Source organism: Microcebus murinus, chromosome 4, assembly GCF_040939455.1.
Source record: "Microcebus murinus isolate Inina chromosome 4, M.murinus_Inina_mat1.0, whole genome shotgun sequence".
NCBI classification, from domain to species: domain Eukaryota; kingdom Metazoa; phylum Chordata; class Mammalia; order Primates; family Cheirogaleidae; genus Microcebus; species Microcebus murinus.
The window spans coordinates 31,170,126-31,195,854 of NC_134107.1; the positions used below are offsets into that span (position 1 = coordinate 31,170,126).

Genomic DNA, 25,729 nt, shown 5'->3' on the forward strand with positions numbered 1-25,729 from the left:
GTTTTTCTCTGTCCTGGGGAGGGGGTGGGGGGGCCTGGGGGAGACATCTGGGGTATTGGGGCAGCAGCAATTCCAGAAATCACCTCGGAAACACCCCACAGCACACATGTCCAGACCATTTGTTCTAACCCTTTTTGTGAGTTATAGATCTTTTAAGAATCTGCTGAAATATTGTAAGCTTTCTCCTCTCCCAAAACACAAACATGGAACTAATTGCATACATCTTCTCACCGCTTTGGAGCCCCCACTTAAGAACCTAGGTCTACAAGAGGTTTTTGTTTTATTTTGTTTTTTTAAGTAGCCATGATGATCTTTAATAAGCAAGTGATTGGGGATTAAACTACTGAACCCTGTTTGCAAAGGAAAGAAGAGAAGGTTTTCTAAGAGTAGCAAGTATTCTGTGAATACCCAGCCAGCTCTTGTCTTCTTGAACATTAATATCGCCATAAGGAGAGAATTAAATTGCATGAGCGTTTATAAGGGATTAGACACACCTTTCACCCTAGGCTTCGATCCTGTCCTCTCATCTCCCTTCTACTTCCCTGTCCTGGGACACGGTAATTCAGAGGCGAGACCACCCCTTGTCGTGTCTGACAAGGAATACTGCCGGCTGCGGGGTCTCCGCTCTCCCGGCCGGCTCCTAGCAGGGTGGGGAGAGAGATAGTCACCGTTCCACTTGAGATGCTGCAAGTTGCTGTAGAGGAGCTGCCCCGCTGTGCCCGCCGCCCGGGTGAACTCCTGCAGACTCATGCCGCAGAGGTGCTCGCCGTTGACGTCGAACTCCTGGAAAGGGATGCAGCTGGCATCCAGCTGGTTGGTGTCCAGGAGGTGCTGGAGCCACTCCCACACCTGGTACTTGGTCCAGTACTGAGGATGGATTTCATGCCACTGGCCTCCAAAAAACCCGCCGGAAACTGCAAAACAAGATGTGGCCCCATGAGTGAGCCCTGGTTGCTCCTGGGCATCATGGCAGACACGGGGCACACTGCTGGCCACCGGATGTCATGGGGACAAAATCAGTGCACGCATCAGCGTGGGGGCTGCAGGGGAAATGTGGCTCTTTTCCCAATGGTGGCAGGATCCAATAATTTAGCCCTTGAGCATCTTCTCGGTCTTCAAAGCATGAGGCTTACCCCTGGGCATGGGATGAGGACAAGAGAACTGAAGTGCTCTGAGCTCCTTCCCCACCTCCCCCTCCCCCTAAGTAAAGCAGCGTGAAGGCTAAAGCATTGCCACAGTTCAGCAACTTGCTAGCTTACAGTCCCTGCCAAGACGCAGCAGTTCTCTTCCTCTTTCTCTCTGTCTCTCCTACCCCCCTCATATTTTCTCTTACACACACATACACACCCTTAATTCGGACCATTTTCAACCAAAAACAAGGCCTGAAATTAAGGTTCCTTCCTCTATGATGTCTTTGCTTCTCCCTAAAGGGGTCCAGAGTATTCACCTGCTAACGAGATATCCCCCTGGCTTGGCCTGGTTATATAGCTACTGTGATGTCACCTCCCTACTCAGTGACCTTCAGTGGCTCCCCATTTTCCACTTAAATTAGGTATAAAACTGCCAAGCCAGGCATCGAGGCTCTTCGCCAACTATTCTTCAAGTGACCTGTGACTCTTGTCTTTTTTCTATGCTGTTCTTTCACCTCTGCTCGTGTTCTACCTCTCACTCCTACCCATCTTCCAAACCCTGACCACCCCATGAAGCCATTGGTGATTCCCTCAACTACCTTCAGGGCTCACTGTCCTCTGGCTCGCCAGGAGACATGGTTGGTGTTTCTCCTAATGGTGTTTGTCACGTTCTGCTTTTCTTTACAGGTCTCTTAAGTCCTACTTTATAAGTCCTTCCTTTATAACTTGTATGCTCAAAGCCACCAGCTCTGTTCTTACTCATCTTTGTATCACCTATAAAAACTACCTAGAGACCTTGTCGCAGTGGATATTCACTGTACATTCATGTATTGGATACAACAAATATGTGTATGTATTTGTTGCTGAAGAAGAAATAATGTAGGAATCTGGAGGATGTGTAAGGTGCATTCACAAGGTGGTTAGTTCAGATACCCGGGAAGAAGTGACGTTCATTCAAGTCAATCAACATCACTGAGACTACTATGTGCTAAGGATCTATGTAAGTGACTCGTGCTCACTTAAAAGAATATTCCATGGTGCTGGGGGCATGGAGAAGAGAGAACCAGCCTCCGGGAGCAGGTGACAGTGCTCAGAGATCTTACAGCTCCTTTGAAAATAGAGATCAAGAGTAGGACTCTCTCCCAGGAAAGGCGACGGTGGGGGTGAGGGGCAGATGCCACTGCATCCCAGCAAGCTGAAGTGGGGAAATCTAACTGCAGATGGCCCGCCGATGTTCCCACCATACTCAAGGGTGGGCCACTAGAGGAAAACGTAGTGCAAGGAAACTGTCCCTAACCTTTTCTTCTGAGTCATGCTAGACCAGTACTTCTCAAACTTTAATGTGATTGTGAACCACCAGGGAATACTGTCCAAATGCCTATTCTGACTCAGTAGGTCTGGGGAGAGGCCTGAGTTTCTGCATTCCTAGCACGCATCCCCATGCTGCTGCTGCTGTTCTGCTGAGTGACAAGGTGCTAAAGGGCTCAGAAAGGTCTGATTTCTGTAACGCCCAAGGCCTAGCCCTCAGCACCCCCAGAGGAAAAGCTGAAGGGGGAGTGTTTCTAACCCAATCCCACTTTTTGCTCACCCTTTCAGAATCCACCCACTGCCTCCAGACCTCAGAAGTGCTAAGAGCAGGAGGTCAAGTTCACGTAAGGCACAAAGGCAATCCATTGCCATTGGTAATATCTGTCAATCTCAGTGTGTGCCTCACTACTCACATCTCGTGGCTAAACAAAAGCAGCCCTAGATCCTTGCCTGGGCTCTAAAGAAGAAGCCAGTAGTTGGGGGTTGGAGGGCAAGGACTGGAAAAATCTAGTGCAAAATTTTAATTATATAGAAACATTCCCAAATACACAAACACACAGAGCTTAGACTGGATGTTTCCATTTCTCCCAATTTTTCAGTGTCTCGCAAATACAGTTGTTTAAGGATGGGCTATATTTTTCATGGCTCTTCAAATGTTTGATCTTGTCTTCCTAAAATAATTGTGTTGCCATGACAGTATAGCTCTGGGTTTGTCAACAAGCAGCAACAACGTTCAATAACCCAACAATAGGTCTAGAATAATCTCTTCTGCAAATTTAATATGATATAAGGATGGTTCCTGATATTGCAACCTGTTCAAGTTTTAGGAGAAAAAATAAAAATCCTGAGTTTACATTTTCTCTGTCATTCAACTGATTTCCTTTTCCCCTTTCAATCTTGCTCCAGATCTGGGCCTTTTGGGGGCCTCTGGAACTTAGGAAATAAAAGTGGCACCCAAACTCTACTCACTGCTAAGCACATTCCCCTGGTTTCCCAAAGCAAACAGGAGGAACACTGCCTTAATCAGTGCCCCAGGGTCTGGGGGTGCCATTAGCTTCCTGCTCTGTTTGGACTCCTCCTTCTGGGTTCTCACAGGGAATCTGAGACCCACAACAGGAAATATAACTGCCCCCAAAACGGAGCAGTGTGGTGGGAGAAGTGATCGAATAAGGTCAACCACATTGGACTGGGATTCTAAAATGAAAGAGGTGGAGCTCCGCATGGATCAGTACTTGTTGGAGAATATATCCAGTGGGAATATCCTCCCACTCCTGCTTCTCAGACAGGTCACCCACAGGCCATGTCCATGTTTCAAGGCCAGCAAGAGCAGCAGCATCTCAGGCGGGGATAATAGCAGCAAGCGTGGAGGGGAATAAGGCCCAGAGCTCCTTAAACTCACCGCTGTTGGATCACAGCCGCCTGCCTTAACTGAACGCCTTCGCAAGGGGGTGTGGGGCCCCTGATTCAGCAACCACTTTGTTCATTTCAGCTTTACAGTAAGCCATGGGCTTGATCACCAAACCCTCCATAAGCCCCACCATCAGGCCCCTCCTCTTTTAATCAACATTTTGGAGATTAAAGCACTGCAGGAGAACACCTGGCCTCCCAGCAAATATCCTCTCCCTTGCAAAGGGAGGTCACTGGAAGATGAAACAAAAAGGTTGAGCTGCGATATCCCTCTCCTCCTTAGCCTCCACGCACACACGCACACTCCTCTCTCTCCTGTCCGATCTTGCTAGCCCAGGAAACACTGTTAAAAGGTTCAACAGGTGGTCTTCTCTTCGGGCATCTCTTCTACCCCCCTCATTGCCAGGCTGCCAATTTGGAGCCTTGAATTTGGGGAGGAGACAATAGAGTATCTCAAATGGGGCTTTTGTTTGGAGTCCTGGGGACTGCAGGGAACTCCAGCATTAAGAGTTTCCTCCATTGCCCCTGGTCCCACGTTCTCTGAATAGAACCCGTATTTTTCTAATATTAGGTGAGGAGAGGGACTAGAGCAAAGGAAGAGTCCCCGAGGCAGGGCAGTGGCCCCCAACCCACGCTGCCCCCTTACCATTGCACGTGGAGTAGCTGTCGGTCCAAGCCGGCTGCTGGTGAAGGAGGTTGTTGCTGGGGTTGATATTCATTACACCACTTCCTTCCAGAATCATGATCTGCAAGGGGAACATACCGCCTGTTAAGCCAGTGCCTCTTAGACAAACATTGTCTGAGAGTACAGATTATAGAGTTAATTTAAGAAGAAGAAGAAGAAAGAATGTGTCCTACCCATTGCCTGCCACCCATTGCCACAGCCTTTTCAGTAAAAGCAAAACTCACAGCAATTAAAAATTTCCAGGTTCAATTTTCATATGCATGAGGCAAGTTTTTACAGCCACCCATTCATAAATGAATAATCTCTGATCAGGAATGAAGCAGGAAGAAAATGCAATACCTGCTCCCAGGGCAAGTCTGGCCAGCATCCAAGTTTCTTTTTTTTTTTTTTTCCTTCTTTCTTCACAAAAGTGAAAATGCCAAAGAGATTTTGTTTAAAGTGCAATTTCAATCAATGAAACTCCAAGCTGGTAGCGGCACAGACCCAGCACCTATGCGGGAACTCTGATCGAAATCGCACCTGGGCACCCAGGAACAAGTTCCTTCAGTTTGCATATCTGCCTGGGATGGGCTGATCGGCAGAGGGCCTTCATCGCATTTTAGCAGAGCTCCCCAGGCATTTGGCTTTGTGATAATATCAGGAATCAATTGGTTTCTTTGACAGACACTGCCCCGTTCTGGTAAAGAAAATTAAATGCTCCCATTCTGATAAAAGTTGTAACTAGCTTTTCTTCTCCCATTGGAGACCTGGAGAATTCCACAGGCTTTGAAGCTGTCCGAAAGGTGGCTTCCTAAATCTGCAGGATCATTTTCCCAGTAAAGGACCTATGAGAAGAGCTTTCTTCCCTGGGACTATTTGGATTTTTTTTTTTTTTTTAACAATGTTAACATTTTACCTTCAGAAATATTCCCTTCAATCGCTCAGCATTTGTCAAGTCCCTGCCCCCAAGCTGGGCACCCTCCACTATCAGACCAGAGCCCCAGCGGCGTGTTCAATCATTCAAAGGAAGAACAGTCTGTTTCCAGAAGGCCACTGGGCATTGCCCAGGGGCTGTAAAAGTAACTTGCTCTTTATAAAATGCTGGGGCGGGGAAAGGAATTTAGCTTTATAGCAGAAAGTTATGGAAATTTTTCTGCCTGTTGTGGGAAAATCCTGTATCCTCGGGTGTCACCAATATGCCCAGGGCTGCAATTGGCCACCTGGCTTCGTTTTCTAGCCCTGGACACTCCTTCCTCTGCTGGACCTGCCGCTCCTCTGGTTCTGTGGACAGCCTGAGGGGGGAGGAGAGGGGCCTGGGAGAGGCGTAAAAATGTGTTCATGTATTTATTTATTCAACAAACATTTATCAGCCCAATAATGGGCTGGGCACTGTGCTAGGTGTGGGATAGAGCAGTGATTAAGGCTGAACGAGGCTAGACAAGAGCCTTTGTGGCGATTGTCATCATCTCCATCACTGCTGCTGGTAAATAATTAGGTCTGGATCTAGGCCGAGCAGACGGTGGGGAAAGAAAGCCAGTGTAGGAATGACGATCGTTGCAACAGAGAAGGAACCATGGGAGCTGGGAAGAGGGCAGAGCTAGAGTCCGTGTCCAGAGGAGCTCTGAAGCCAGAAGAGCTTTGTCAGGACTAACTCAGACAAGTGACTTAACCTCTCTGAACTCCAATTTGCTCACATGCAAAATGCAGCTAATCATACCCAGACTGTACATTGGTTGATAATTGAGTTTCTATACCTGGAGCACTTGGCCCGAAGCAGGGCACAATGGCATGGCAGGTGTTACGATGAGGAGTGTCACTACCTCCCTGGTTAACCTGAACCAGATTAGGATTCAGGACCTCAGTTTCCCCATCTGAAAATTTAAAGAAGGTGATTATGCTGATTCCTAAATTCTTTTCTGAAAACCTCTTGGATTCTCACCCTCAGAGAAGGAAAAATCAACTCAAGTCAAACCTTTTCTTTCTTTTTCACAATTACTGGGCATTTTCTCATCCAGCTTTGGAGAGCAATTGCCCTCAAGCTAAGAAATCGGCTTGGGGACTTCAAGGCAGAGGAAAACCTCCAAGTGCCCAGAGGGGGTGGCTGGGGCAGGGAGGGGGACAGGGCCCAGTCTCTTGTTTGCTCAAGGCTGGGCTTGTTCCTTGCCAGCGTTTGCTCAACCACAAGCATGGAAAGGTTACTGTTTAACCCTGAGAGGGCTGAAGCTCAGAGCCCGGGATTTGCATGGAGGGATTGGCCCTCCAGGCCAGGGGAGGACAGGCAAGAAAACGAGTCCCCAAAATTCTTTCCCAAGGATTTGCCTGCAGGGCTGTTTCAAAGTGGTCGTTTCAGTAGGAGCGTCCTGCCTGGGCCAACTGGAAGAGACTTCCTAGGCCGGCTGTGGTTTTGCTCACAGCTTCCCAGCAAACACAGAACGCAGAGTGGCATGGGGGCTGAGCACCCAGGCATTGCAGTTGAGGAGGTACAGGCTCAGATTCCAGCTCCCCTGCCTTACTGCGGAAAACCTTGAGCAAGTTCCAAGCCTGTCTAGCCAAAACCTTGCTGATCCTCTCCCTCTGCACCTGGCAAATGGGAACGACCTCAAACTCAAAGGGCCATAGGAATCAAATGAGGTTGTGTACATAGAGAACTTAACTAAAAAAAGAATTCAATAAATGTCGCAGAACCACCGTGGGCCACACAGTTCCCTGTGTGTGGCCGAATGTCCACAAGCCCCTTTCCTTGGGGCAGATGTCACTTCTCGCCATGACCTTCTGGAGGAATCCAGAACTACTCCCAACCCCCACAGGCCTTTAGGACTGCAGAGTCTCCCTGCCCCAACCCCACCAGCCCTTCCCAAGAGCCAGCCTGGGCACACAGCTCTCTGCTTCCTGCCGGCACCCCCTCTCCGAGGGAAAGCAGCCAGCATGCCGAGGTGCCCTGTTTTACAGGGCACATTAAATGGTTATCACTCATAAAAGAGCTTGTGTGGCTTAACCCTTAGTGAGTCAGAGTTCACTGGAGCTCACCTGGGCTGGTGAGCAAAGACGGGCAGCGTCCCTACCCCAGCAAGGAGCTGCTCCAAGGGTGGGCACACAAGGCCTGGGGCTAGTTTAGCTGAAAGCCTTCGGCCAAATCCTACACCCCTCTGAGGCCCAGTTTCTGGGTGTAAAATGAGGACATTTGCCCCCAACAGCCTCAACTCACCCACAGCCCCATGTACTAATATAGACCGTCTATGGCTCATAGTGATTACATTCTAGGGTATAAGAAGTGATTCTTTTAATTAAACAGTAGTGGATGCATTTAATGAATGTTCTTTCCACTCTTACTTTACCTTCAGCATAGCCTTCATTATTTCCTTTTAAAAACGTATCAAATTTGTGAGGTAGAGACTTTGGAATCTGACAGGTTGGGTTAGAACCAAGGTCCCATCTTTTAGCCATGTGACCTTGAGCAGGGTAACCTTTCTGAGCCTGAATTTCTTCACTGGTTTAAAAGTGGGAAGGTCCAGGGGTTTGTGTTGGGGGGGGGGGGCAATAATGATTTTCTCTAAACCTAAGGACTGTTTTGAAGGAAACATGATGGGTTTAAAGGTGCCTTGTCCAGCACCTGGCACATATAACCCCAATAAAAAATCAGTTTCCTTTCCTTTCTTTGAATGTTAGTTCTTAAGGTGCTCCTCTTGCACATTTTATCTCTTCCAGGACTGGGTCCTCAGTTCAGAGCCTAAGGGAGAATGATTCCACCAGGTGAGTTACAAGGAAGCCGGAAGAGGACTCACCTCTCTCCATCTTCAGCTCGAGGGAGAATCTGGCCTGGCACAGAGGGGCAGGGGACGGGGGCAGGTAACCCTCAGCCACTCTAGGTCATGGTTAAAAGCAAAGTTTCTCAGTGTCCCTGCAACTGAAATTTGCCCAATGCTTTGTGCTGTGGGCTGTTCTGTGAATTGTAGGATGTCTAGCATCATCCCTGGCCTCTAGCGACTAGATACCAGTAGCCGCCGCCCCCGCCATGTCTCCTGGGGCAAAATCACCCCTGGTTGAGAACACAGGTTAAAAGCAAAGCCCGTGGAAGCAGACAGCTTGGGCTTTGCTGGGTTGGCAACCTCGGGCTGTCCCTCAGCCTTTCTGAGCTGTCATTTCTTCTTATGGGGAACAGGAATACCATTAGTTCCAACCCATGGGCTCGTTGGAGGATGATACGAGCTAAGGGGACCTCAAAGCCTGCAGCACAGTGCCTGGTACATGTAGAATAACTTGCCCAATCAGTGGAGGTTACCTTTGTCTCTTCCCAGGTGGTACGGATGCTGGGAAGATAGAATAAATTATTACTTTGGCTATCAAAAGCTGTTCACATAAAAGACCAGGCATGGTGGCTCATACCTATAATCCTAACACTTTGCGAGGCTGAGGCAGGAGGATTGCTTGAGCCCAGGAGTTCGAGACCATGCTGACCAACAGAGTGAGACCCCGTCTCTACAAAAAATAGAAAAACTAGCTGGGCGTTCTGGCACATCCATAGTCCCAGCTACTCAGTAGCCAGAGGCAGGAGGATCGCTTGAGCCCAGGAGTCTGAGGTTGCACTGAGCTGTGATGATGCCACTGCACTCTAGCTGGGACAACATAGCAAGACCCTGTCTCAAAAAAAAATATATTGCACACATACGAAGAAAAACTGTAAATTTTATTGCAAACCCCAAGAGTAAAATGAAATGTGTATTATACAGGGATTTTTTTAAATATATATTCTCTTATCCCCTTAAGGGGTAGGAACAATTGGAGAAAATTGTATTTGATTCTATGAATCCAGTGATTGTCAAGACTTTCGCATTCACCCCAAACTTCAGCCTTTGTGCAGAAGTTTGTAAAACTAACAGTTTTGGGGACAGAAGTATGCTCCGTATTTGAAGAGGGGGAGCGTGCATGCTCCCCAACAGACTAACACATAGACAAGCACATAAAGCAAGGCTTCTTGCCAGGACTTGTGAACCTTAGGCAGCGACTCCACTCTGAAGGATGTGCCACAAGCTCCCCTAAAAATTCTGGGCCACTAGGGCTTGGCCAATCTGAAACCCATTTTAGCAGCAAGAAACCACTGTTCTGTGCTGCATGAGCCACAGGCTGAGTCATGGCAAGAGAGATAGTGAGGACCAGGATGGCTTATGTGCCAGCCGCGCACGGGCTGGACCAATAGGGGGAGGGGGAGGGGGGGCACAGACTGCTCAGTTTGAGGGTGCACAGGACAGGGTGCACAGGACGGGGTGAGGCCTGGCCACAGAGACCAAATCCCACTGAGATCTGGTTGGAAGGACACATGCAGAGGTGTGAGGAGCTCCTCACACAGCCTAGTCTTGCTGTGTGTCTCGAGGGAAGCTCTTAAGAGAGTAAGAGCTCAGGGCTCAGACAGCACGAGGCTTGAAATTTTGGTGCTGCCCCGTGGCTGGCTGTGTTGACCTGGGGGGAGTTCTATCCTCTCTGCAGCCTCAGTTTCCCCATATAAACAAAAAGTGGACAAACATGGAGCTGAGGTGAGGATTCAGTGAGAATGTAAAACCTCATCATATTTTCTCTAGTGTAGCAGGTGTCTAATCAAGACCAGCTCTCATTGCAGGGGCTGCCCGAGAGTCTCCCTCTGAGCCATGTCGCTTGGCTTTGACACGTTCTTGGGGTGGGAGGAGGCTCCTCAGAGGCAGGATAGTGTAGTGTTTGGGAGCCCAGGCTCTGGAGTCAGGTGGTCGTGGTTCATATTCTGGCTTCGTCAATTTACGAATAGGGCAAGCTTGGACTAGTTATTTATCTTCTCTGGACCTCAGCTTCCTCATCTATAAAATGGGGGTGATAGGAAAAGTGTTGTTGAAAGACAAAATGAAGTGATACCTGTAAAATGCTTAGACAAGCATGACACATAGTAAATGCTTGATAAATGTCAGCCGATTTTCATAATAGTAATAGTTGTTGTTGTTATTGCTTTATTGAACCTCCAAGGAGGAAATTGAGGGCCAATTCATTTCAACCAAAGCCTCAAACCTCTCTCACCTGCATAGTATTCTCTAATTCCAGCTGGCTGGCATAGTCCACCTAGGACTGGGTCCCCTGCCTCCCCACTCCCCATTCTGGGTGCCGCTGTGTGGACGCACCATGACAGCTGAGCTAAGAGCAGCAGCCTCGGCCCCTGCTCACGGGAGCCATGCTGTTCCCCTCTGGGCACAGTTCTTGCCCAAAGGTCCGAAAGCCATCCCTCCTACTCCTCTTTCTCTCACCAGACACGCTGCCTGAGGCTGCCAAGAGCGGTGGAAGGACATACCCATCGAAGCACTGGGTTCCCATGGGCTTTGCTCTCCCAAACACCACGGCTGGTCAGCAGGTGTGAAGGAAACACTGGGGAAAGGGGCATGTCTAAAATGCAAGCTCCTGGCAGAGTGTGGCCAAAGGGTTTCTCTATCCTGAAAATCCCTTAGTACAGGGAATGCTCGATTGCTGCAAAGGATAGGGTCTGGGGGTGGGGCTAATAGGGACAGGAAATGCAAGAGCAAGGAGAACTCCTGGGACTCAGGCAGGGAGCTGGAGCCATGCATCCCACAACCCAGGCAGCTCTGCCTGGCCTCTGGACTCTTAAGAAGACCAAGGACCACTCCACTGGCCTGTCTTCTTAAATATACAGACAGACTCTCCCAGGAGAGACCAACACAGCCTGTCTTGGGCCAACTCAGTTGGAGGGAAGTCTTTGTTTTGCTCAAGTGTGGGGCTACTGGGCCCCAGAACTGAATGCTCTAAAAATAATAATACTAACTATACTATGGTAACTAGGGCTTACTGAACACATAAAATGGGCCAGCTCTGTGCTACTAGTTTCAAGCACATTATCTCAGTCAATGCTCCCAACACCTCTACGAGACATTATGTCATTCAACAGATGGCCTATCTAGGCTCAGAGGAGTTAGGCAACTTGCTCAAGGTCACACAGCTTAGCAAGGATTGAAGGTAGAAGAGACTATAAACTCAGACTGTCTAGCAATAAACCCTGGGAACACTCTCTGCTGAGAAGGGGGTGTTTTGCTAGAGAAGAAAGTGTCCCTCAACTCATCCTCACCCAACCCCCACTCCATACGTGGTCACAGCATTCTCCCTGTGGCATCTGCTGCCTCACACTTTTATCAAGCTTATAGACACATATGTGAACATATGTGAATATATGTATACACATATATTCATATACATGCATATATATATATGCCCCTATGACTCAATAAAGTTATGTTAATTTATATATGGTCCATAATTATTTGTACTTTACCTGAATTAAACACAGGCCAAAAGGCAGAGTTTGCTGCTGCTGCAAGGGTGAAGGTGCACTGGCAGTGCCAGGGCGACAGAGCAGATCTTAAGCAGGGATTGCACCTGCATTCCCTGTCCCCAGCCCCAGGGGATCGGAGGTCAAGGCCATGGTCTGCCTTCTCAGCTCCCTTATTCATTCAACCACATTGTCCCCAAACCACGGCAGAACCAGCTGTCATGTGGGCATTTTTACTCCTCCAGACAAAGGAGCAATGAGGCCTTTTCAGTAATGACTTTTGCAATGACAATGGCATCCAGATCATTCTCAGTACTTAATCAAAGTTACCAGCAGGTGAATTCACAGCATTTGCCCTAAGGATGTTGCAACTGCTTACTGACTTCCTGTTTCTATATGACTGTTTTTCCAAAGGACTACTCCCAAGTAAGAGAAAAGAAAATTCTTGCACATGTGAAATGTAACTGAATATAATACAGGCAATAATTTGTGTTCTTACAAATGAATCGAAATGTGAATCAGGCTTGGGGAATGTATTTGATTCTCTTGGGATTACATCATAGGTAATTTCATAGCTTTCATAATGTGTTTTGAAACAGACATTTTTCATGTTTCCAGGGGCAACATCTGAAGTATTATTGCTGGGGTTTCGAGCATTTTTATGACCGATGATGCAGTATTGAGAGGCCAAGTGTGGGTCCATTATAGGTACACCCTATTAACTGTGAGCCATTCGGAAATATACATATTATGCTGATCTTTATCAGTCTTGGTGCCAGACCCAGACAAGACGGCACATACTGACAGCGGCAGGCACCAAAGTCGATCAAAACTCAAGATTGCCTTAGATGAACCCTGTGGCCTTTATCAGTCCCATTCAGATATGGCAAACTAAGAACAGGGCAAGCTTTGACTCTTAAAAGGGCACAGAGCCTTTTGAGACCTTAACTGAAGCTGTGGCTCTCTTCTCCTACCAAAAATGTACATCCACTCCTGACTTTGCAAGTCTTCTGCAAGCCTCCGTCAAGAAGCTATTATTACTACATTATTTGCTGACTTGAAATAAAGCATGCCCTAATGCTCAGTGCCCCCTAGTTTTTAAATCCAACAGTGTTTGGCTACTGAAAACCCAGACCTCTGGATCAGAATCTGCATTTCTAAGAAGCTCCCTTAACAAATCCTTGAGCACTGTCAGCACTGAGGGTGTCTGGAGTGTAGACGGACCCACTTGCCTCCGCTCAATTTCCCAGCACAGGATGACTAACTCCAGGAGATACCAGCCTGGAAAGAAATGTCCCATGACGGCAAGAAAATCCTGAAAAAGTCAGACAAAAGATTCAGCATGGAGAATTCAAGCTCTGATCCATCTGTGTAGAACCTATGACTGTCATATACTATTTGCCAACTTGAAATACAGGAGGTAATGCTCCGGCCCACCAAATGGTGAAATTCAGCGGGGTTTTGGTACTTAGAAGTATGAGTCTCTGAAGGCCGAACAAGCAAATCTGACCTCATTATACGTGGCTTGCAAAGGAGCTCTCTGAGGGTTACTGCCATCAAGAGAATCTCATGGCTGGCTGGGCCACCCCTTCCGCCATCTCATCCCCACCTTAGTCCTTCAAAAGTTTACTTAGCTGCTCTGGATTTTAGGCCTCATGTCCAAGAAAATTAGTGTCTCAGCGTTCAATGGAAAGAAACTATCACCAAGCAAAGCTTATCCAGCCATTGCACATATTTACTCATCCCCTCTAATTCATATGTATTTACCAAAAGTCTACTAGATCCTGGGGACCATGCTGGGTGCTGGGGACCCAGTGATGAACAAAACATAGATACTATCCTACCCTGATGGACTATGAACACGCATACCGCTTCCAAAATAATAATAGCTCCTTCCAAAGTCATCTGAGCTCATTCCCCACCTCCTGTTGAGAATAGAATGGAGCAAGAGCAGAGAGAGCCGGCAACCCGCTCTGGCATTTGGGAATAACAAACCTTGAAAAGAATTTCAACTAGACTTAAAAGCAGGACTGATCCTCTTCTCTCCGGCAACCCTATGCCCTTGCCTTCACCGAAAACCCTCACTAAGACATGGAGTTGGCAGACAGGAAAATACCCCTGAGTTTCACAAAGCAGCCTCAGCCAAAACCAATCTCTACTTGGGGCAGAATAAAGCAGTCGGTTGTCTGGATAGCTGAATGTCTCTCTCCGAGACAATGGTGTGTTTATGTGTAGAGGGTTAGGAGCAGGTTGTTAACATAAAACCCACCGTAAACAGAGCTGTTAATTCAGTTGCTGGCAGGGGCTTCTGTTATCTTCTGAATACCTCCCAGAGGGTATAAGCCCTACCTTTTCATTTGAGTTGGCAGCGGAGTTATTTTTTTGCACCTGTTGCTCTGCTCCGATAACAACACAGTTAAGCATTGATTTGTTGGAAAATAAACAGAAAAAAGCAAAGAAAGGCATCTGCCCAAACAGCCTGAGCTGGTTTGACCGAGCGTTCGTGCCAATTTGTTTTTCCTATAAAAACCAAAGAAAAACCTGCGCTTTCAGTTTGGATGCTACCCTCCACTCCCTCAGAATAAAAGGAGGTATCAAATAGGCCAGTGGGAGCTGACAGGGCCAAGAAGCCAGAAGACATTGTACTTTTCCATTGGCTGGTTCTGGGAGGGCACTGAGGGGTGCCCCAGGTCTGCAGAGTGAAGTGGCCGGCCTCCAGCTAGCCCAGCTTCAGATCATGAATCAGATTAACAAGGGCAGAGAAAGGGCTGCTGGGATAGGATCGAAACCCAAACTACACTCTTCCAAATGGTTGACTTCCGAAAGTCAATATGCTTTAGGGAATAGGTGTGGTCTATGAGTTACCTCCTAAAGCGGAGGCTCAGAGCACCCAAATCGCAGTCTGGCCTCTCCTACAGACGTCAATGTCCAGCCCCGGGCAAAGAGCATAATTTGAAAACCGCCAGTCCCTGAGCCATAGCTTTCCCATCACGGGAATAGCCCGACCTACCTCAAAGGTGGGCTATGCAGACTCCTCCACGTCCTGCCAAGGGAATTGAGTTCCCAGGTCCCAGGTGGAAAGGGCCCCAGGTATTTGAGGTGTGATTTCTGCCTTAATCCAAGCATCATCGCTCTCTGACTTGTCATTAGTTTGTCAATATCACATGATGAGCTAAAGCCAAAGGGGCCGCAAAAAGCTAAACAAATTACTCAAATGGAGATCGTGACCAACACTAATTAAGCAATGGCATCGTCACCGGGCCTTCAACAGGCACAGTCAGGGGAAGCCTCTTAACATGTCTTTTTAAGCTTTGGAGAAAAAAACAGAGTCCTGGGCAACATGCAATGCATCCCTGGATTACCGTCTTCCCCGGTGCTATCTGCTCTCTGAGACACGGGGCCTTCATCACCCCCGACCACTGGCTTTATGGGGTGGGGGTGGGGGTCACAGATATGGAAACATCACTTCTCCTCCGGGAGTGTTAAGGACAGGGTGTTTCGACAGGGGAGGGCTATGGCTGGCTGAGCGCTCCCAAGCATTCTTGTCATAAGCAGGGCAGGGAGTGGAGTGCCTCAGAACCAAACCGGGCAGCAGAAAAATAAAAGATTTAACAACACCCTTCATTGACTGAAAAATAAATAAGACCAACTGGGCAGGAATGTGGGAAGGGTGGAGGGAGTTAAGGGGTGGGAACCGGAGCCAGGGAGGGGTTGAGATGGACTAGGACAATGGATTTGACCATTTCAGGAGTCAAGTTTCCTCCCAGGAAGAGACCCGGAGGTTCAAGCCAAGGAAAGATCAACAGCCTCCAATCTCACAGCCTGTATAATTACAAAACAACAACAAAAACCATGACAGTGATGATAGTTCGTATTTATTGAGTGTTTACAATGTGCTGGGAATTGAGCGAGGCTTCGCATGAATTATCTCATTTAATCTTCATAATAACCCCAAACATTAGCACTGACGTTATCCCCATTTTACAGATGAGAAGGCCCAGAGAAGTTAAGCAACTTGCCCAAAGACACAGAGCTAGTAAATGGACTGGCCATATTATAATAAGTATATTAGGGAAGGGGTGGGAAAAGCAGCATGAATCTTGGTAGCTTTGAAAATGGATCCTCGTGTTTCTAAAGAGGAGGATGTCTCTCGGGACCTCACACATTTAACTTGAAAGTTGAGATCCTTTAAGTACGGTTCTCATAGCTTTTTCCTCCAGATGCGAATAGGAGACATATTGATCCTTCTTGTCCCCTAATATGAAAGTTCTCCTTTAGTACTTGCACCAGTCCAGATGCTACAGGGACACCAGTTCACGGCCACTCGGACCTGTCTGTCAAAACTGCAGCCTGGCTTCCTGTTGAAAGCCCCGGATTGACCCAGGGCTGGGATTGGCTGCCTGAAACCACCTCATACTTATTAGCGATGATAAAAGAGCAGTAGTAACAACAAGAAAAAAAAAAACTGTTCAAAAATTAAGGGGGAATTACGGCTCATTTGGAAGAGCAGCTGATGTCTCGGCCAGCACAGATTCGTCCTGATGACTGGTCTGCTTGTGCTGTGACACCCACTGAGGACAGAAAGACCATGGAGGTGCCATGTGGGGAGCCTGAATCCCATCACTCAGAAAAAGAAATCTAGGAAAGTTCTTCCCTTCTTCTATCATCACTATGTCCACGCCCCTGTTTCAAACGTTGGGACAGTTTATTAAATCATAGCCCTAAAATACAGACAAGACCTCGTCAGACTTATTCCATTATCATCTTTGCAGCTTAAGAAGCAAACAACATCTGAATTTTCTCACAAATTAGAGGACCTTCTCTTTAGAAGAAGTAGAGTTTTCTTTTTGTACAGATAATAATTAAATGACAACAGACAAAAAAAAAAAAAAAAAAAGGCCAGGTTCCCTGTCGGTGCCTTTCTGCAAGAACACCAGACTCTTGGCACAAGATCTAATTATCCCTTCCAGAACAGACTTTATTCTGCTTCTTCTAGCTCACTGGTCTATATAGCAAGCTCTCTGAAAAATAGAAAATGAAAAACCCATGCGTAAGGCAAGCAACTCCCTACCAGAAAGATTTCTCAAGGAATTAAGTCCCTTCCAGTGGATTATTCAGCCATTCTTCTAGTTGTTTTGGAGGAAAATTCTGGAGATCAAATGAAGCTATAAAACTCACCAACTCAAAAAACAACAGCTTCCCTCCCCCACCGGCCTCCCCCTTCCTCCAGAGGTCGCATGGACCAGGGGGCTCCCTGGAGCAGCTTCCCAGCGTCCCAGCGGCAGGAGCTGTCGCATGTTCAAACAGTTTTACTACATCCAGAGGGAGGACCAGCTACATTAATTTGCAAGACTCAGTGCAAAAGGAAAAGGCAGGATCCCTGTTCAAAACTCACGAAGAATTTTAAGATGGCAACAGCAGAGCATTGAACTGAACACGGGGCCTTTCTAAGCACCGGTCCCTGTGTAACTGCACAAATTGCACCTCTATTTAATACGATATTAGCCTTCTCCAGGGGGTCAGTCCCAACCTTGGCCTTCACCTGTACCAATGCTCTATCACCATTGGGGAGGGGGGTCACCCTTGGTCTCTCTGCTCCTTGAACTTCCTCCTGAGTTAGTCGGGAGGATTCAACTAAATATGGCATTGAACATGCCTGTATCCACCTGGCTTACAAGCAGGCACTCAACAAACGTTAGCTATTAGTACCATCACCATTATTATCATCATCTTCATTATGCCAAAGTCCTCCACAGCCCCAAGGCTCCTCATAGGCAGGGACAGTCAGTGGGAGGAACATACCCCCCTGTTCTGGCAGAGACTGTCTATCAGCTGATACCGTTCAGAAGTCATTTCATTAGCCCTGCCCAAAAGAATGCTGTAAATGCTGTAAAATGTACATGCACCCATTTTTCAGTCTAGCAAGTTCTCTGGGGCTCTTCTCAAAATAATGTTTTAAATGACAGAGTAAAATATGCAAGATTATAAAGGAAATTTATATTGAAATATAATTATCAAAATAATTTTTAAAATAAACGTGTGCTATCTTAATAATATATGTGCTTGTTTATTAACACATTAAATAAAAGTATCTAGTGCAGGTCTTATGAGATGTCAAATATTGATATTTTGAGATATCTACAAGTGTAATGTGATAGGAAAATGTTTGTGATTTCTCTTGGTGACAGTCACAGTTGCAGCTAATACTATTGTGAAGTTTTACCTATATTCATATTGAAAGAAAATGTTAAATTTTAGTTAGAGGTTATTGAAAATAAAGACATTTTTTTTTCCCACATCCAAGTTTACAGATACCCTGAATTCTCTCCAGGGACACCAAGAGACCAGGCTAGAAACCTTTGCTGTTTTGTTAACAACAAGAACTACTTGTTCAACTCAAATAGCCTCTAGAAATTACTTCTGCATGGCCAAAAACCTCCTTTGGACAATTTACCAGGAGACAGTGTCTGGACAAAATAAGTAAGTAGAATTTTATTTTCCCCCAAAGCCTGTAGAAGGCTCAAGGTCAATGTCTCAGCAGCAGTGGTCATTAGACATCTGGAGATGCTCTCAAGAAGTTTAGGAGTGGACAATGGAATACCCATGCATGAAAGCTAGCCAGAGAACTGCCAGGAGGAGAATCAGTTTCTTCTGGGTCCCTACATGCCAGGCATCCAGACACAGGGACAGGAACATGCTGTGTGCCTACCCCAGGTCTTCCCCAGGACTTTCATGGGTTGTGGTTTGCAGCTGGCTCAAAACGAGGCTCCATTTGGAAGTCCCCCTTAATATGGTTTAGGCTTCTCCCTGCTACCAACCTTCCCCAGTAAAAACTCTACTGCATTTCTTTCCCTGGGTCACAGTGAAGAACCAACATTGATCATTACAAAAAAAAAAAAATCTTGGAATTTAATCCTCATCTACCTTGACCTAACAGAGACTCACTGAAAACATTCAAATTGAAGATTTAGCCTCAACTTCCATTCTACAATTACTAATTATTTACTCACAAGCTTTTGAACAGGTGCTTTCACATTCTTTGCCTAATTTAATCCTTACAACAGCCCTGTGCAGGAGATGTTATTAACCCCATTTTCCAGATGAGAACACTTAAATGCTAGAGCTTATATAACTCACCCAAAGTCACTCAACCTCCAAGTGGGAGAGTCAAATTTGAACCCTAAGCCCAGTACTCTTTGCACCCCCTTCCAGTGGCTTCCAGGCTGCAAAAACGCATGGCCCCCTGGCCCCAGTCAAAATCAGCTCTTCCTCAACATTCCTCGACCCATGGCCTTCTAGCCAGTGGAATTAAGATAGTTGAAAGGTGAGCTAGGTGCACCCTGATTTTCTAAGTGGATGTAGTTGAGGCAGAAGCTGAATTTAGAGTCAAATCGAAAGCCCATTGCAAAAACAAAGCAAGTCTTGTCAGTAGTCACCATGAAAACAGGACTGAATGATCACGCCTCTGCACTCCAGCCTGGGCAACAGAGCAAGACTATGTCTCAAAAAACAAAAAAAGCAAAAAAATAAGAACAAACAACAACAAAAAAAAATAAAATTCTTGTTTTTAAGGTATAAGGCTTTTAAAAAGCACAAAGGAAAAAAAGAAAAGAAACAGGATTGAAAATCACTCTTATCTTTCAGACCCCACTCACCTTATCCTCCAGAATCCATTACCCTACTCAAGGGATTTTTTTTTCTTTTTAAAGGTTCCTAAGAGGAAGCCTGGAATAACCTCCACGAGATGGCCACGTTCTCTAAGCTCTGTTGTCGTACACAAAAAGTAGAAGACCCTCTTCCTATCTAAGCAAGGTTCAACAGACTCTGGGGGACGTTTGCATGAGGCTGAGAAAGAGCTGGCAGGGCAACTGGAATTTCTCAAAGCCACAGCTGGGCCAATAAGGGCCCAGCCCCCAAGACTATTTATCGCATGTCCACAAGTCCATGACAGTAGGTGACAGGGAAGAGGCAGCCCTGACCTTTTAAGTTCACCATAATTACAACATCAGAGAAAGAGCTCGTGGAGATGAGGTCACACAAAAGTAAAATTATGTTGTTATGTTAAAAGAGCAGGGTTAATGAGGTGGTCTTTTAGTCGGAAAAATCGCTCTATTGTACTAGGTATTTTGGCTTCTTTTTAGTTTTGGCTTTGTTTTCATGAGAAAGCATGCTTTGAATGCACCTTTGCCAGTCATACTTTTTAAACAAATAGGCAGGCACCCTTAAAAATAATTAAGGTGCTTCTGGGTAAGAAGTGAGGGAGGCTCTGAGGGCCAGGGTGTGGGGGAAGGTGGGAGGAGGAGCGATAATGCAATTCCTATGAACAAGGGGCGCAGCCCCGTAAAACAAACCAAAGACAGAATGTGGTTAGGTGCTAGTGAAATCAATTTTCATAGGAGTATTTTACAGGGTGTCTCTTTTAAAACAAGGTCAATTAAAACCCTGGGCGCCTCTTTAAATGGGCCACCCGCCTTGACCCTGTTACAAGCTCTGGTTGCTCCAGACACAGAGCTGGGGCCCTTTGGGAACACCGGGAGCTCCAGGCTGGGCTGCCCAAGGGCCACGTTCCCCTAGGATTACCCACAGGGTCTTCCTCCAGGAGAAGTGAATCCACACCCATCCAGTCGACACAACAAGTAGTGGTCAGTCGAGCTCAGGAGACACCACGGGTGTGGAATGTTCACTGTCCAGCAGGCTGCTTTGGTGTTTTGTCCGAGGTGCCATTAGAGCACCTGCTCGTGTACATCGACTGCTCCCTGTGGTCACAAAACCGTCTGCTTCGCCCCCTTCTACACTCCCACCAGCCTGGGACACAGGAGGCAAACTGAAGACGGGGCTGCTGTCTTGGGAGTGGACTCTCACCCCCAGTGAGGGCTCCAGGCGTCGGGTCTCAGGGTCTCCACGAGGCATATCCCTCAGCCAAAATTCTGAAGACCCTAAGGAAGCCATCGGAGGGCTTCTTTCCTGCTTCATCCCTCCAGAGCACGTTCCACCCCGTTCCCAGCTTTCACAGGTGCACGCTGATCCCGCTGACCTCCAGGTCAACACGCATCCCCCCATCCCCCCCACCCCGGTCACCACGGCCACAGAATCTGAGGGTCAAAGTGGGTCCTAAAGATGATCAGGTTCAAACCCTTTTGTCCAGATGAGGATGCTAAAGCTCAGAGAGGTAGAGCACATTGCTCAGGGCCACACAGCTCTGCCAGGGCTAGAACGCCAGGTCTCCTGACTGCCATCCCAAGCACGGTCCCACAGATTACCTTCGCTACACTGTGCCTCGATCACTCAAACGCTGGAGTCTGAAATTCTTCAGGGGAGATTCTTAAAGAAATATCTTTCTTTTTCCCCCCTCTGAAGTCCAACAAAGTTTTTATCAAATAACTCCGACAGATCCGTGGAAATCTCTACTCCAGCACATCCTGGCTTCCTGACATCAGTGCCATTTGGCTAGAAAATACGTCCCATCCTAAGATTAGTCGTTGTATGGGGAACATCCTCTCCACTGCACTGTTTATTTCCTGCACTGCTTAATGGTCTGGCCCTTTAAAACCCTGTGCAATTGACATAAACATAATAATAGTCACATATTATTAACAAGAGCACAAATGCCTGTTCTTTAGAAGAAGTCGTATTATTCTAAATCATATCAGTAACAATTAGATGCGAAAATGTCAAATAAAGTTCATTATCCACCCCCTGCCTTCAGTTATTCGGCGACAGGTGTAAGAGAGCGTGGGCTGCCCTCCCGCCTCCGTCTGCAGACGGCGCCGCCCGCGCTGCAGATCCCACTCACCCAAGCTCAGAGCCACCGCGCGCGTTCGGCTACCCAGTAACAGAGGCGGGGTAAGTATGCGTGGTCTCTAGACACCGAGCCTGCCATCGAGCCGATGCCTCCCAACCAGGGCCCCACCCACAACAGAAATGATTGTCACTACAGCTCTACCGGACGGCGATCTCCGCAGGAGAAGTGGACTGAAACAGCAGCGAAATGGTGTTAAGGAAAACCATGCTCAGGCTTCACATTTGGTTCCTCAAGACAGTGCCATTGCTCCTCAAGTGTTAGCAGGTTCTGCCATGGTATCCACCCCACCCCAGCTCCCCAGGATTAGCATGAGGTCTTTGAAAATGGGATGGCTCCATCCAGAGGAAGGGGAAAGACGGAATAACGTCTCTACGTCTGTGCTTGGTGCAGCCACAGGACGTGGGGATCTTGCATTGGGCTTTCAGGAAAGCAAGATGGTCTAGTGATCACAACTCAGTGCTCAAATCCCCAAATGTGGGGAGGGTGGGTAGGGCGAGGGGTGGAGGAAGATATGGCAGAAATAAAACATTGCAAGATTCCAGAAAGATAAATTCTACTTCCTTAGAAGTGAACTTTGGCCAGAAGCATTCGCCTGGTGACCGGATATGAGTTCCTTCTAGTTTCCAATTAGCTGAATGAATGCAACTGAGTAAACATTGTAACCTCTCGGTTTCCATTTTGTCTCAGACCCTTGAGGAGTCAGAAAGATATTGAAAGAGGATCAGGGTAAAGTTGGTCAATGAGTGGAAGCGCTTTAGGGTACTCATAAGCATGGAAGGCTGAGTGTTGAACGGAAGGCTTTGCAGACATCCAGAGAAGCCGAAGGCACTTCCACTGGAAGATCACAATATACTAATATATTAAAAAAATGAAAAAGTATGCCAAAAGTATTGTTTGAATTTAACAAATGGGTACTTTTAACACAAAAGGAAGGAATATAATTGAATATGAGAACTTTTGTACAAATGGGGCCTGGATCAAACAGTTGCCCCAGCCAGCACCACCTTTAATAGGGCCCGATGAGGGCCCCCATCTTGGGCGGTCGCGTAAGAGAACTTTCAGCACGGCTGTTTGTGCAAAGTGACTTTCTTTTAAAATGCCTCTGTAAAATATTTTGGAAACATGGAAAAGAATTGTCTCTATTATATTCATTATTCTTTCAAGTGTGATTACAGACTCCTAAATGGCTCTCAGTTCAGGTCCCATCATGGTTTTTTAAACACCATTAGCCATTGTGGTGGAAATGGCATGGTCCTACATAAGTCCATATTATATGAAGAGGGAATTGATGAGTTACTTCACAATCCCAGAATTTCAAGTCACACAAAGAAAACGAGTGGAGCCTTGTGTAAACTCCAAATGCAGCTACCAAAGTCATTCTTGAAATCTCTTAAGAACCACTTCTGATAGCATCTCTTAACCACAAAGGTCTTCCTAATGGCATGTCTCCATCTCTCCTGTTGGAAATTGACCCTTCCCTTGATCTCAGTGGAAGGAGCACACACCCATTCAGGATCTTCCATTGCCCTTTCACACTTTGAAAGACTATCTGAACACATCTTCACACCCATGCCTACAGAACCAAGTCCTGCATTAGACCTTTCCATCAAGAAGTTTTCAGAATCCAAACACTCAACTCACTTTCTACCAGTTGCTAAGGTCAGTGCAGATAACCAGCAGGGACACCTGTGAACTTTGACTCACAGACTCTTACACTTCGTATTAAAATCACACATTCCCGCAATGCTGGGAGTGTGCTAAATCAGCAAAGACAGATGGTAAAAATGTCACTTTCTCTCCTTGGTGCTGTGGTTTACCAACAAGATTAATTCCCCACCGTTCCTGGTTCTGTCCACACTGGGGCCAACACTTCTCCATGGCGTCCAAACAAAATCAAAAGCGTCCCTGTTCTAGAAGGCACATGTTAGTGCTGAGTCACAGCTGCCCATCTGCTCATAATAGCCCCAAATGGGACAGACAAATGGTCAGTTTGTCCCCTTGAGGTATGGTGAAATCCTTTACCACAATTGATTTTATATTTTCTGGACAGATCATTTTTAGGTGTTCAGCTTTCCCCGACACCCCTGTCTGCCTTGCCTCCCTGATCACTTTTCTCAGTGTGGATGCATATGTCCTTGCCTACTTCCAACCATTTTCCAACATTAGAACACACTGACAATGAATTGGCCTTTCCCTCCAGCTCGTGAGTCAGAAAAATCACCAGGAGAAGACATCTCTAGAAAGCGAGGTCGCATACTCTGAGCCCCAACAGCTATTTAGCCAACCAGTTCTTTGCTCAGCCCTCTCAGAGTCACCTATCTCTAGCTACCTATTTGTTCCAGAAGAATTCGATCCAGGGAAATGGCTTCGCCACACAGATAGAGGGAGACCAGGAGGGCTTTAAGTTCACAGTGATTGGAAGTCCAGACAAAGTGGGGAATCCACAGGTAACATCCAAAGTAGCCCAGCTGCCCCCCCCCCCAAATAAAACTCTACTGAGACCCAGGAAGGTAAGCCCAGGTAAGAGAAGCTTCACTTCCTGCCAGCTGCCTCCAGGAGTCTGTTTTATTTTCCTCCGTCTGATTTAAGGCAGGCTTTTCTTTCCACTCAGGTGTTTGAATTCCAGCATCAAAAGAAGGTTTAAAAATAAGGACTTACCTCATTTACCTAAAGATTCTGGGTGGGAAATCCAATAGCTGTGGCTAATGGAGGGAAGGCGGCAGACAGCAGCCACGCCAGCTCCTCCAGGGATGGGGAGCCGCAGGTGTTATCACGTCTGAGCCCTCATCAGAGTGAAGATAAATGCATGTGACAATAATTTTAAATCATTTTTGTAGGATGTTAAGCAATAAGCCACCAACCGGGAATTCCCTAAGTCACTTCCCCCTCTTCTGATTGGCTGCCTGGCCCTTTAAAAAAATAAAATAAAGGATTACAAACATTGGCTCATTTGCATTTGGCCGACTCACACGTTAGTGTTCAAACAAAACAGGTCTAACCAGGTTATGCCTGTGTCTCAAGAACAGAGAGACAACCTGTTAATGGATGAGGAATTGATTTGGTGGTGACTGTTCTTTTCAGCTCAGAGGCTGTTTTAGGTGAACAGCCCTGTGCTCACCAAGACACCAGCAGGAAGGGAGGATGTAAAAGCAAAGTCCCAATCTGGAGGAGATGGTGGTGTAGGGCAGTGTGGGACCTCTCAGCACCTGCTTCCTTTGCTAGTCTGCATTCAGTCCACTCTGCTTGGGTATACAGAGCTTCGCCCTGGCCGGGCAGTGGCAGGTTCTGCAGGGTTCTCCCCGCCAGTCCCCTCTGCAGCCACGTGACTGCCTCTTTGACAGAAACCCTTGGCATTTTCAGTGAACTCTGACAAGCCTGCTTCCCCTGGCCCCAGGTAAGAGCCTTGGTAGAAGGTTTGAAAGGGAGGGTCCTAAGAGAGAGGGTCCCTTACGAGATGTTCAGGTCGAGTAGTCAACTCTCAACAGTGCAAGGGCTGATTATCCAGTTGGTGGATTATCTAGGTCCTTCACTTCCTCTTGACACTGACATGATCTTTTTTTTTTTTTTACTGTGTTTTGACACTCCCTATAGAAACCAGAGAGGAAAAGACCAAGATGCTGAAATTGGACATAAAACAACACAGTTTGGGCAAGAAGAAGGTGGAATGTTGGGGAGGAAGTATGGGTCTTAAATCTCCATGCAACCCCCACCTCCCTGGGCCAAGGGGCATGTCGGGAGTTATCTCTACCTGCTTCACTGGGCACAAGTCTACCTCCTCCGGTACAGGTGAGCAGCTACTCCTGGCAAGCAGAAGTACCATCCCCTAACCATTAACTTTCTCCCTCAGGTCTTCCTGGACACTGGCCTGGCGCGAGCGAGGCATCCAAGCAGATTTCTGTAACTTACCAGGCCTCCCCTTTGTGGGAGAGGGAAGAGAAATCGAGTGTTGGCAAAGAGACAAAGATTTTGTGATCAAAACCAAGAAGTTCCTTGTGTAAAAAAAGAAAGCTCTGCCTATGAGCAAAAGCTGACTATGAACAGAACAAAAAGTAAAACGTGGTTATTGTATGAAGGCGGGACAGTGAGTGAGCGGTCGTGTGAGTCCTTTCTTGCTGGTTTTCTTAGTT

General features: G+C 47.0%; 1 protein-coding gene across 4 annotated transcripts in view; it reads right to left on the minus strand.

Annotated features, from left to right (window-relative positions):
• Nucleotides 1–24,489, minus strand: part of EHF (ETS homologous factor) — a 42,470-nt gene extending 17,981 nt beyond the window's left edge. For 2 of the 4 annotated variants that reach the window (XM_012755418.3, XM_012755417.3), the window contains exons 1-3: nt 4,704–4,775; nt 4,492–4,591; nt 669–914 (exon numbers count right to left, since the gene is read on the minus strand). In XM_012755418.3, coding sequence (XP_012610872.1) covers nt 669–914; nt 4,492–4,591; nt 4,704–4,721 — 364 coding nt within the window. In that variant the 5' untranslated portion in view covers nt 4,722–4,775. Of the gene's footprint in view, nt 1–668; nt 915–4,491; nt 4,592–4,703; nt 4,776–24,260 lie in introns of those variants that run through there. The other 2 variants (XM_076002039.1, XM_012755419.2) reach the window with 2 other exon arrangements.
• Between the last annotated feature and the right edge of the window lie 1,240 nt (nt 24,490–25,729).